The sequence below is a fragment of the Crinia signifera genome, chromosome 9 (assembly GCF_055691185.1).
Source record: "Crinia signifera chromosome 9, ASM5569118v1, whole genome shotgun sequence".
Taxonomy (NCBI): Eukaryota; Metazoa; Chordata; class Amphibia; order Anura; family Myobatrachidae; genus Crinia; species Crinia signifera.
Genome location: NC_139225.1, coordinates 69,686,913 through 69,700,894, shown reverse-complemented (window position 1 = coordinate 69,700,894; position 13,982 = coordinate 69,686,913). Strand labels below are relative to the sequence as shown.

The following is a 13,982-nucleotide window of genomic DNA, read 5'->3' as shown; positions in this document are numbered from 1 at the left end:
CCCCATTTTACTGCCCCTCTTCCCATCCAGGCCAGTGCCCTCCAAATATATTACCCCCTTCCCCATCCCGTACAGTGGCCCCATCTGCTCAAAGACCCCCATAGGACTCACACTCTGCCACCCAGTGTCCCCCTCATATATCTATTGCCCCCCAACACACACACACACACACACACACACACCACTTTCCTGTCTGTCCTGCCTTCTATTCTGTCATCCCTCTCTTCTATTCTGACCCTAACATGCCCCTCCCCCCCCATCATTCTGGAGGATTGCTGGGGGGCCCTTTCAAAAATGGTGCTATGGGGCCCATAAAAGTCTAGTTACGCCCCTGCCTATGAGACATCAGTGCAGTCAGAAGGACAGTCCAGTCAGAGAGCTGGGGGAAGTGGAGAGCTGGACGGGCTGCAGGACTGTCAGGAGGCAGGGCATTGCCTGACACTGCAACATGCCCCACCTCCTCTGGAGATTCCGGAGCAGCGAGGCTCAACACTCCCCCCTCCTGCGCCAATCAGTCACGGCATGATGCAATTATGCAAATTAAGTGCCCGCTTGAGCAGGACAAATTTGGCCCACATGGCCATCGGCCCTTCTGGCATTTGCCAGATGGCCAGTCTGGCCCTGATCTGATCTGTATCATCTGTCAGAAGTCCTGTACTATCCTATACTGTGAAATTTTGTGTACCTGAGCTGTATCATCTGTCAGAAGTCCTGCATGGTAATTACCAACTGGAACAGTGATATTGTGCATACAGTACATGGTCCGTGTCATCTGCCAGCAGTCCTGCACAGCAACTACCATCCTATACCGTGTGTGCATAGTTTATGTCATCTTCCAGAAGTCCAGCAATGAGGGATCCTTTATACCAGTGCTGCTCTGAAATTCCGCCATCCTTGCCTGCTGGTATTGCTCTGCAATCCAGCCATCCTGAGCTGATAGTGCTGCTCTGAAATCCATCTTAAGTAAGCTCCTTCTTGTCTTCTTCTGTTTCGTACCCATATAACTGGATTGGATACATAAGCCCTTACTGTTCGTTCCTGGCGGTTACCTAAGTACTGGTGAACATAGCTCTATAGGAACAGTGGTTGACTGAAGGTAGAAGAACTCATCAACTGTGACTCTAAGGTATCGATTTTAATGTCATATCACCCTGATCTCCTGTCCAAAGTGAGGGAGATTGCGGGGCGAATGCAATTTCTGATTGATAATGCGCGCAAAAGTGTTTAGGGCACAATGAGAAAAGCCAGATTGAGCACCCAAACAGGTGACTTTTCTTGTACTTTCAGCTTACCACCCACAGTCGTAGCGAGCTGCAATGATGTTTGAGTGTCCATTGGCAGAAACATATGGATTCCGCAGGCGGACTCGCATGGGAGCGGGGACAGGGCATCCAGCCCTAAGGGTCTTATGTAAACCAACGCTACTGTATTTGTATGCAAATTAAATGTTTTGACTTAAATATGTTTTACTCTTTTTAAAATTCTTCCTCAAAGGGCACATAATATGAATATGTTTATTTCTTATTTATTTGAATTACCTTGAGGTGAGGTCACCGAGGATGCTGGAAAATAAAATAAAGATCAGTTATGCAAGAAGACAGATGTTTGTCTACATAACAACTCGCAAGTATGGCTTGGAGCAGTGTGATAGAAAATAATAAATTACTTTTTTTCTATGCACCAGTATAACAACAAAAAAAATAAGGGGGCATACGCTGCACAGCCTGCACTCATTTATTACAATACTCGCCCTCTGGAGTCCTTTGCCCGCAGCGCTGCAGGAATTACCAGGAAAATGGTACAGGAGACATTTTTCCTGGGCATGAGCAGTAGACTATGGGACAGCACTAGGGTCCCCTTGCACCCAGGGTCTACAGAACTGCTGGCTGGAGAGGAAGGGGCCCAGAAGGATCTACACACGTGCTTTAACAACATCGGATCATAAACAGCTCCCATTATTTTCCTATCATGTATTTGACCTGCTACTAGCATGGGTCTTCAAACTGCGGCCCTCCAGATGTTGTGAAACTACAAATCCCAGCATGCCTTGCCACAGTTTTGCTATAAGGGAGTGTTAAAACTGTGGCAAGGTAAGCTGGGATTTGTAGTTTCACAACATCTGGAGGGCCACAGTTTGAAGACCCATGTTTAACTAGAGTGACAATGTATAACTTGAGTGCACTGTCTTGAACCTGACATTAGAAGAATGGGTGAGGCCCTCAGGTAGTTAGGTCCCTACGTGAATTGACCCCCTCTACCCCTGTGATACAAAAAATAGGTAAGAAAAGGTTACTGTAATAATTTTAGCTTGCTCTATGCAATCTGATTCTTCTGCTGTCGATTTTTCCTACATCTAATACAATAAATGCACATAGTGCATTTAGATGCTGTCTCAAATGTACGCACATCGGTGAATGTTTTCTTACTGCGCATGAGCCTAAACTGCAGTGAGAACGCGCATGGAGCAAATTGACAGAACACAGTGTTTGGGATGGCAATGGGGAGTGGTCTGGTAAACACAGGCGTGTCATGGCCATTTAGATGGCTACAGTATATTTAAATAGGTTTGAGTTTAGCATCCCTGCAGCCGGGATGCTGGTGTTCATAACACCGACTCTGCTATCCCGACTGTTGCCAGGAGACAGGTGCCAGAATCCCGACATCAATGAAGATGCCGGCACACGAATGCCAACTGCCAGGATGCCAAACGTAAGAATGCCAGCACGGGTTAGGTTTAGGACAGGGAGCGGGTTAGGGTTAAGCTGGCCATACATCAGAAAGATTGATCTTAAGATCGATTGCACTCATGATTGTGTACAATTTCCCTTGAAATCCCCAGCAGTCCTTGGTGGTTTTTGGACACACAATCTACACACAATCCATCATACAATCAGTCATACAATCCATCTTATGATTGATTGTATGATTGTGTACACAAGATGTGCACACAATCTGCATACAATCCATCTTACAATCAATTGAGATTGTATGATTGGGTACAATATCTTTCTGATGTATGGCCAGCTTTAGATTTTGGGGAAAGGGAAAGATTAGGGTTAGGCTGTGGGGTATGGGGGTTAGGTCTGGGCCCTGGAATATTGGGGAAAGGGTTAGGCACCGGTGGGGAGGGTTAAGATGAGGCTGCTGGGGAGGGGGGACTAGGGTTAGGCTACGGGGAGAGGGTTATGGTTAGGGGTGGATAGGTGGAGGGAAGGTATATTTACCTTAACCATCATGATCCCCTCCATCGGAATGCTGGCGTCAATATTCTGAACAACAGCATCCTAACCACAAGTCAATTGTATATATATCCCCATAAATACATTGGATACAGTAACTGTATAACATTGATTATGTTATAGTTAGCAAACAGACAGTATCAGAGTTGCCTGTGGTGGTAAGGCATGACTGGTGTCACAGATAGTGCTAGAAGGAATAAACAAGGAAAGAGCACCCTATCTCTAAGTGCTTACTCTGTACTTACTGAGGGTATGGGTCATAGGGTCAACGGAAATTAGGTTGATAGTCATTGGGTCAACCACTATAGGTCGACAGTCACTAGGTCGACACATTAAAAAATGGGTCGACATGCATTAGGTCAACATGGTCATTTGGTCGACACAAGCATTAGGTCAACATGAAAAGGTTGAAATGAGTTTTCCATGTTTTTTTTATGTCTATGTCAACTCAAGTGTACTGTACCTCGTCCCCTCGCAGGGCACGCTTCACTCGCCATGCACTATTATATTCTAACTCTATGCCCATTTGGATAGTAAAGTATGAAAAACCACCTTTTTTGGGAAACTTTTTCATTTCAACCTATTTTATGTGTCGACCTAGTGACTGGCGAACTATAGTGGTCGACTTAATGACTGTCGACCTAAAGCTTGTAAACCTAGAGACCGCATCACCTTGCCGATATATGAGCACCCAATATTCCAAAAATAGCTTGAAAAATACAAATTAATTTCTACAGTGATGTCATTATGATGCGTTTAGGAAGCAACATTTAAGGATTGTGTCAGTAACCTCCACAAAGGAAACAAAACATAAGGAAAGAAAAGACAAATGGAATTGGGCCACAAATGTCACTTTTGTGAGGTTATAGGTCACATACCCTGCTCTGGACACCATCAAATTAATTCGCACTTTATATGACACCAGGATTCCCATCACTTCCTTATCCATCCCTGGGCGCATGCTGATAAAAAAAAAAAAACACCAAGAAGGTTATTCCTAGAATCCGAAAAACAATAAGTGTAGTTGTATTTAATAAATATGAGATATATTGGATGAATATTATTAATAGAATAGATGTAATGTATAAAGCTAAAAACATATATGAAATGTATAGCTGACATTGTGCAAATAATGAGGTTCATATTTACACTGTAGATGATGCCAGGTTGGTGTCCCCGTGCTTCAGTTTTCCATCCAGCGCCAGACCACGTTTCTCCCGATTATTGGCCAACATTGGAGTCACCGAATATGTGTGGGTGAACGAGGAATTTGCTGCTACCGTATCACTATAAAAAAGGTGAGATACTACTATGAAATACACCCAGGTTTCCCAAAGTTGAGCTGCACTGTATGTAACACTATGTAGCACCGCTCAAATAAATGAACCAGAATGTTTCAGCCAGCCTTAACGAGCACAAAACACACCCTAACTCCACCCACAACAAGACTAATCATCAATTTCACCAGTAAAAACTGATTTCAGCATTAACCCTGTATTTCCAGTGTTAGCTGACTCACCCTAATTCTTACTCAGGGGTGGTCACTGCCGCATCTGCACTGCATGAGTTGTCTGAGTCATAGAAGCAATAATATGCAAATGTTACTTTCAGGGTTACCCTTGTGTACATATCTACATCTGAAAATACAAGCAAGGAGACACCCACTTTCAGATACTCCATCATCAGCGCATATGTCTTGTACTAGTTAGACTTGTCCTTGCCTATGGCAGGTTTATTGTCTCCCTTTGAACATGGCCTTTGTTTAAATGGCTGTGGGTGTTAGGGCGCAGTCCACTTGTACTGACATACCCATGACACTCCCAGGACACTAGGACATACCCCATTCACCATCCAAGAACGCTTACCCCTTTACATTTCTGATGCCATCTACTTATACACAACAGCACCTTTGTGTGCACAGGGTAATACATGTGCCATAGGGGTTCTTGAATGTTTTATGCATGTGTAGGAGCAAATAATTGCTCCAACTATGTGAACACCGGCATGTGCCTCTAAATCAAGTCCTAAGGGTTTAAATGCCTGCCAGGCATATTAAATGCCTTCTGTCACTGTACTACAAACTAATAGTATAGCTAGGTGAGCGTCATAGGCGTGCGCAGCACAGGGAGATGTTCATAAGGGTGTGCACAGCATTAATTAGGGTGTGCCTGCAGGGGCAGATTAAGCCTTTGGGGGGCACAAGTCACTTTAGACAGAGGGGCACCCTCCCACTTGTCATTACTGTCTGCAAACTGTACAGGACAATATGACACTGTCAAAACACAGAGTAAAGGCAGTATAAACTTGGTCAATGGGTAACTGCAGGGTGGGGGAGATATATATATAGACAGTAGTTTGGAGGTGCGGCACTCCCCGCAAATTAACAGGACATGAAGCAGTTTAAAGGCAACGTTTCAATGTCTTTATTACGACATTTTCATCAGGCTAACATGACAAATGACAGGAACATACCTTTATTCACCTCCGTGCAATAAGGACAGCGTGTCTCCCCGCCTCCCACTTAGTGGGCGCATAGGAATGACGTCATCCCGCTGGTGTATCGTGCAACCATCACCATGGGAACGCTAAACAACAGACAATAGATATCATTGTATTGTCTGTATCTGTTCTGTTGTTTAGTGTTCCCATGGTGATGGTTGCACGATACACCAGCGGGATGACGACATTCCTATGCGCCCACTAAGTGGGAGGCGGGGAGACACGCTGTCCTTATTGCACGGAGGTGAATAAAGGTATGTTCCTGTCATTTGTCATGTTAGCCTGATGAAAATGTCGTAATAAAGACATTGAAACGTTGCCTTTAAACTGCTTCATGTCCTGTTAATTTGCGGGGAGTGCCGCACCTCCAAACTACTGTCTATACAATTATTACAGTGGGGGCACCCAGCCTAGCAGAATACAAGCGTCTGTGCAAGTGAGTGTGCCGGTCTCCAGCTCTTTATATATATATATATATATATATATATATATATATATATATATATATATATATATATATATAGTGGGGGGTTAGGCAGCACTCCCAATTGGCACAGATCCCAGCAGGGAAAGAGGTAAAATATTGTAAATAGCGGTGCCCTCCAAACTTAGAATCCAGCCGCAAACAAGTTAATGCAGTGTAGGGGGACGGCGGCACTCGCAGCAAATAAACACACGGTCAGGCTTGAATAACCAACGTTTCGTGGCGCTGTGTTGCCACTTTATCAAGGTGCCAAAGAACGAGATAATATATATATATATATATATTACCAGGTGATCAAGCAGCACGTCCTCAACTTGCAGTCAACCGTGCTGGTGCCATCCAATTCCCCTCGGGGATCACATAGTACATAATACAGGAGGCGGCACTCGTCAAAATAAGCACACGATAGGCAGGAGTACTTCAACGTTTCGATCTTTACTAGTAAAGTTCGAAACATTGAAGTACTCCTGCCTATCGCGTGCTTATTTTGACGAGTGCCGCCTCCTGTATGTACTATATCTCCAAAATTGCGCTATGTAATGTCCATAAAACAATTCAATAGAGTAAAATAATTAAAATGTATAGAAAAATGCATTTATTATTTTCAGAAATGATTTTTTTATTTTTAAAGAGCTGTAATCAATACCCAACGTATTTCATCCCGGTTAGGGACTTCATCAGGGGTTTAAAATCTTCAAGGTATTAATGCCGGTCTTAGGCCAAAGGGATCATAATCTGGAGTATAGAATCTTCAAATGTTTATAACAATGAAAGGAGATATCTTCTATTGGAAGGCTCTACATCACGGGTGTCAAACACAAGGCCCGCGGGCCAAATCCGGCCCGACAGACCTCGTCATGTGGCCCGCGCAGCCGCCGCCAGCCTTCACCTTTTATTCTCTTTTTTGAGAGGTTTTTTTGCACTGCCGACGGCCATGTTCCTGTGGTCTTTTAAGATGTCTGCGGCCACAGGAACATGGCCGCCGGCCTCCATGGCTACGTGGAGGAGGGCCCGGCAGCCTGTTCCCTCACATCGAGGCAGTGGCAGACGCTGGGTGGGGACGTCATGACAATGACGCCTCCCACCTACGTGTCTGCAGAGAGGAAGGAAGGCAGGCCGAGTCGGGGGGCCGCAGCAGGACAGGCCGCGGCGCAGAGAGTGGAACTGAAATTACTTGAGCCACAGCAGCAGTAAAGGAGCCTGAGGGAAAAAATACAGTAAGTTACATTAAAAAAACAATATATCTGGTGGTGGTGTCATGGCATTACTTTTATATTATACAGGGGGAGCAGCCTGTGGTGTCATTATTATTGTACAGGGGGAGCAGCCTGTGGTGTCATGGCATTATGCCATGACACCACAGGCTGCTCCCCCTGTATAATAATAATGCCATGACACCACAGGCTGCTCCCCCTGTATAATATAAAAGTAATGCCATGACACCACAGGCTGCTCCCTCTGTATAATAATAATGCAATGACACCACAGGCTGCTCCCCCTGTATAATAATTTGTGTCATGGCATTACTATTGTTATAGTATACAGCGGGAGCAGCCTGTGCTGTCATTGCATTATTATTATACAGCGGGAGCAGCCTGTGGTGTCATTGCATTATTATTATACAGCGGGAGCAGCCTGTGGTGTCATTGCATTATTATTATACAGCGGCCCTTTGAGGGTGACCAAACTGCTGATGCGGCCCCCGATGAATTTGAGTTTGACACCCCTGCTCTACATCATATGGTTGGGTATCAGCCTTATAATAATCTGATGGTGAAAGATTGAACTCCGTTATATTTGATATATCCCCTATATGATATCAAGATGAACTTCACAAGTTATAGTCCATTTTTTTTGTACATAGAAAAACAAATGAAATAGCTCCCTCTCCAACTCAATGTGTGTGCTCCTTGGAGGTCAGCCAGCATATATATATATATATATATATATATATATATATATATATATACATATACATACACATACATACATACATACCACATGAAAAGTCTGTGTTTGTCCCTCTGTACATTACTCTGTTTGAGACCTCACAGGCTCAGCTCTGCCTCTGATTAAAAACCCTCCCATGATGAGGCCATTGCTGTTTTCAATGGGTCTGAGAAGCATGTGATGAGCTCCATCAATCAGAGCTCAGCACAAGCTTCTCAGCCACTGACCTCTGACCTATTGTGCAAAGTCTCATGGGTCAACTCCCAGTAATGCACTGCACACTTGTGCAGTCAGTGTGCCTTGACTCCCGATGCTCAGCACTATTAATCAATGTCACTTTGGCAGATGAAGCTGCAGCACTACCCCACTGCCAAGCACAAAACCCTTAGCTAAAAAAAAAAAAAAGTTAAATCCATGCTGACCACAGGGGGCCTTAGTTAGAGGGGGCCCAGGGGTACTGATCCCCCTACCCCCTTAATCCAGCCCTGTGTGCCTGTGCACCCCTAACACCCAATGGGCCTGATTCTGGTTCACTTGCAAAAGCAAATTCTCTCTCTAATAGACAAAACAATGTGCACTGCAGTTGGGGCTGATGTAAAATGTGCAGAGAGAGTTAGATTTGGCTGTTCTTTTGTTTCTGTGTAGGGTAAATACTGGCTAATTTATTTTTAAAATGGGAATATAGATATCAGTTTGAAGTACAAACGCCACCCAAATCTAATGTGGGGTACACACCAGGACGACCCGCTCACGATGCACGATGTGAGCGGGTCATCAGTGTATCTTCCGACCCGCTCACGATGATGCGGGGGGCACGACCCACTCATGATGTGCACTGTGAGCGGGTCCGATCCGATGGCGACCCGCACTTGGGAGTATGGTCATTTCCAGATCCTACCTGCTGCAGGTAGGATCTGAATAATGACGACCGACCCGCAGGACCACGCATCGGATCGGTATCCGTCCACACCAGGACAAAAAAGGGCCCAATCACCACACAATCTACATCCAATCGGTCGGAATTGGATCTAGATGGATGGGATCGGACCCTTGTCGTCCTGGTGTGTACCCAGCATTACTCTCTCTGCACATATTAAATCTGCCCCACCTGCAGTGCACATTGTTTTGTCCATTAGTGAATTTGCTTTTGCAAAGTGAACCAGAATCAGGCCCAATGTGTGCACACCTATGGTGAGTGGTATAATCTCAGTAGGTGTTTAGTGCAAAACAGTAGAGTGAGGGGACATTGGATCCATGTGGTATTTTATGTTTGTCATTTACTTTTCTTTGCTGAAATCCAACTGGATGAGTTAAATTTACTAAAATGGGAGTTAAAGATTAGATATCTTCTAGAAGGTGCTAAATAAATAAGAAGTAGAACCTGATTGGTTGTTCTTCAACAGAACTCCCATCTTAGTACATTTACTCCAATGTGTTCACTCTTTTTCATGCATTTTCAACTCTTATCATAATAATTGCAAGAATCTTGGTACAGAACAAAAAATGATATGTTTGCACTGGTACAACTGGAACAAGGTGCGACTACTCTGTATTTAGCACACTCTGCCCTCTGTCTTTAGTGATACATGCACTTTAAGAAGTACTAAATAAACAATTAGAGCAGCTCATCTTCCAGTGTATTTGACCACATTATCTATTATATCCTCGTCTAATATATATATATATACAGAGGCGTAACTAGACATTCATAGGCCCCATAGCAAAAGTTTGTATGGGCCCCCTATTTAGCAACTGTTGGTAATAAATGAATATAGCACATACAGTATACCTTAGACTGTAAAGATGGGCCCCCTTCAGCTCTGGGCCCCATAGCAGTTGCACCCCTTGCACCAATGGTAGTTACGCCTTTGTATATATATATATATATATATATATATATATATATATATATATATATATATATATATAAAATATATAATGTTGATGTTCTTTCAGTTGAAACTGTACTTTGACCATGATCCTTATTTTTGTTTGTCATTAATCACATTCTCTTTTATACACTCACTTCATCTCCTCAGTGCAAACAGTCTTGGAATACTTGTCCAATGAATACAGCACCACATCTGTCACCTGATCCACTGTGGGAAGTTATGGGAAGACAATCATTTTCAATTAAACTAACTTAATACACAGAACAGTTTAAATGAACTTGAACTTCAAATGCACGGAGCACGTCAGTTATGGGTTACGGTGACAACAGATAATTGGATTATGGATTATATCAATTATTTCCAGTGCAAGGTGAAGGCATATACATACACCATGTAATAACATTTTAACTGTTTCTTTGCAATAATGGTGCCCTAAGGTACCCACTATGGAGGTCATTCTAATTTGCACGCTCCCCTGTGCGAGTGAGCGTGGCACATTGATTATTCACCGGCCCATACGCAGGCAGCAGTAAGGGCGTGGGGCGGCAGACATGGGTTGCGCCCATGGGAACACCCAGTGTTTCATGGGCATTCCCATGAAAATGCTGGGGGTTCCCAGAGTAATTCGCCGGTGACGCTGGTGCCGGGCAGCTGACGTCACCGGATGTCAACTGCCCGCCCTCTTCCCGTCAAAGGGCACCGTAGATCTAAGTCAGCAGATGCTGACTTAGATTTGCAAGCACTTGAGAAATCATTAGATGGTCGGCGACTATCAAATGATTTCTGCCCCACACGCAAGCTGCAAAACCCATTTGCGTTAACTGACTCGCAAAGCTGCAAAATGCACAGCTTTGGAATGGTGAAGATGGTGAAGATGGTGTAGATTCAATGCTACATTCTAGTACTCAGATTGGATGCGGTAATGCAGCAGGTCCCTACTGCTTCCATTTAAGCAGCAGTTATAGCAACTCCAACCACATCTGAATAAGGACCATACACAAGTAAACCCAGGATAATTATTTGTATACCTGTGATCTTAATCTTCTTCACAATCTTACTGGTTGAGTTGTTGATTTTCAAATTAATAGTGATGGGTTCACCGTGGTAATGTATCTATAACACAGGGAAATAAAAGATTAAATAAGTATTTCATTGAACAGTTTCTTATATTGCGCACACATATTCTGCAGCGCTTTACAGACAATATTTGAACATTCACATTAGTCCCTGCCCCAGTGGAGCTTGCAATCTATATTTCATACCACATGTATAGGCACACACAGACATTCGTGGGTTAATTTTTGTTAGGAGCCAAATAACCTACCAGAATATTTTGCAAATGTGGGAGGAAATCAGAATACCCAGAGGAAACCCACGCAAGTACGGGGAGAATATACAAACTCCACACAGATAGGATTATGGTGGGTATTGAACCCATGTCCTCAGTGCTTTGAGGCAGTAATGCTAACCATTACACCATCCGTGCTGCCTGTACAGAGATAATATATATTATATCAATATAGATCAACTGTATGCAGTGATGAGAATTATTTAATCATTGCACAGAGCACTAAAATGATCAGATAATCTTCTGATGCTCATCCAGTTATTCAATCAAACCATGAACAACATAGCAAGGGGTTCATATACATAATTTCCTTTATTTACAACATATAAATAGTTCCACAATTAAAAAAACATATTGGGGGGACTAATACCAGAATACTGAGGAAAAGTACAGGTTTTCATAAAGAAGGACCACGTTCATAAGCTGTTCCTTTCCTATATTTCTGGTATGTGTCCCTGCAGATATTTTATAAATGAAGGGATTTCTTTATATGAACCCCTTGCTACGTATTTCTCCTTTCATGGTTTTATTAAATGAAGAATTTAGTCAACATAAGTGAGGAAAAAAGACCAACCAGATACAGATATAGCCACACTTATCTATCCTTTCTATGGTAATTGAATCAATTCATGAAGCGCACTACGCCTTTTCGCAGGGAGGCATATTATGTTGCAGCGTGGTCTAGTGTGGCATATCAAGTTGCCGGTGAGTGTAATGCTTATGTTCATCCACCAGTTGTCGCTTTTGAAAATCACCATTGCACATTCCTGAGGTCTTCAACGAAACACAGTACAGTAACATACTGTACAGTAGTGCAAGATCTACTTTATTGTACTGTATATAGTATGCATTGCGGGTGGCCTTAGAAGCTGCAATGAAGGGACGGAGGCTGATGGATGGGGAGGTGCAGAGCTGTTTGCATTTAGCTTCCAGGCTTTGTGGGGATTGAAATCAGTGATGTTGGGGGTGAGGTGCTGAGCATGTCATGGACTAAACTCACTGTATGAACGGCTTTTGCAAGTGTCTCTTCGCAAAAATGAGTTTTCGTTACCACTTTCCGACCTGGCAGTTTTCATCTTGCTGCATTGCGGTGCACTACGAGGTCAAATAGCGTTTTGGCATCCCAATAAGAGAGCCTTATCGGGACATTTCTTATGGCACAACAAGGACGCCAGGATGGCGATTCTACAGCAACGATGAGCATGGCTACATCTGTATGCCGTACTAACCTCTCAGTTTGTGAGTATATTGAGGAATGGGGTATCCCCTGTGCTAGCATTCCAAGGTGAAGGCTATACCACTTGAATGAAAAAGATGAATGTAATGTGTCTATCTTTAACATTTAAAGTTTGAGTACTATGAGTTTTGAACCTGCTAGATCTGTGTGCATGTCACTTCAAGACTCTGTTCATAGATCAGCAATGCAAAGAATACTAATAATAATACAAAGATTAAAGACGATGGTTAAGATTGGCCCTCTTCCCTCCTGTTGTCAAAGCCCACTTCTCTTCACATTTCACTCACAGCTCTTCTATACTCCCACACTCAGTGACCATCTTCGTCTGCATACTCATCTCCATCATTGGCCTCAAGCCTCTAGTTGTATGCTGATTGAGGAGGTTATTCTGATCGGAGCGGCCAAACATGCGTACGTTCACTATTAACGTACGCTAGCCGTACGCGGCCGTTAGGGTTAGGTCCACCCACAAATCAGCCGCTTACGTACGGGCAGAAATACCGTAGAAGGGGAGTGGCGTACAAATGAGCGTACGGCAACGTACGCGGACGGCCCAGCCCTTGCACTCCGACAACAGGCGTACAACTGAGCGTACGGCGCCGTTTACGGACATCTTTCGTCCGTCTCCCCACCGACTTCTTGCGGCTATCTGAGCGTACGCCAGCTTGCACGGACGGGTCCCTATTGTTTTCAATAGAAAAGTCAGCTTATGTCACCGCTCGTGAGAGTGAGCGTACGTCCGTGTACGCTGACATACCCTTCATATATATGGACCTGCAAATGTTGCCTTTCAACTCTAATTATGAAAATTAATTAATTGATTGAATTAATTAATGTGCAAAATAGTGGCCATGGGCTTAAAACATTGCTGAAACATCCTTTGTAGGTGTTAGATGTGGTTTATGTTATTGTATAATAAATACAAAACCTATGTTTGTATTAGAGTGAACACGTTGACACATGTCGACTTGTGTAGATTGAGTGTGCTACTGTGTAAAGTCTATGAAAGCACGTAGTGAATGTGTCGACCTGTTTAACAAATACCTACCTTAGCATATATAAGCAGGTCTTACAAAGATTCTTACCTTAAATTAAACAAACCTTTAAATGTAGAGAAGTATAGAAAGATAACCTTCCAATGTGTTAGAGTGCTGTGTGTGGCTTGCAGGTAGTGAATTCATGGTTTTGACTTAATAGACTGCAGCATTGCTTATTACATTCAGGTGTATGTGTTTGAGTAGTAATCCGCGTAAATTAGCTAACCCAGGCTCACGCTGGCATGCGGTATCTGTAGGGGTGGTTTGAGCTGGCGGTTGGCGGCAGCCTGTTTTGT

The 13,982-nt window shown here is 43.5% G+C and overlaps 1 protein-coding gene and 1 long non-coding RNA gene across 2 annotated transcripts in view; one reads left to right on the top strand and one right to left on the bottom strand.

Moving 5' to 3' along the window:
- ARR3 (arrestin 3) overlaps positions 1–13,982 on the bottom strand; it is a 34,393-nt gene that overhangs the window by 8,082 nt on the left and 12,329 nt on the right. Inside the window, exons 9-13 of the mRNA XM_083159148.1 lie at positions 11,093–11,177; positions 10,199–10,271; positions 4,389–4,526; positions 4,118–4,201; positions 1,539–1,562 (exon numbers count right to left, since the gene is read on the bottom strand). Of these exons, the coding sequence (XP_083015274.1) occupies positions 1,539–1,562; positions 4,118–4,201; positions 4,389–4,526; positions 10,199–10,271; positions 11,093–11,177 (404 nt within the window). The remainder of the gene's footprint in view (positions 1–1,538; positions 1,563–4,117; positions 4,202–4,388; positions 4,527–10,198; positions 10,272–11,092; positions 11,178–13,982) is intronic.
- LOC146035609 (uncharacterized) overlaps positions 1–13,982 on the top strand; it is a 35,697-nt gene that overhangs the window by 15,868 nt on the left and 5,847 nt on the right. Inside the window, exon 2 of the long non-coding RNA XR_014460685.1 lies at positions 4,396–4,537. This is a non-coding gene — a long non-coding RNA (uncharacterized LOC146035609). The remainder of the gene's footprint in view (positions 1–4,395; positions 4,538–13,982) is intronic.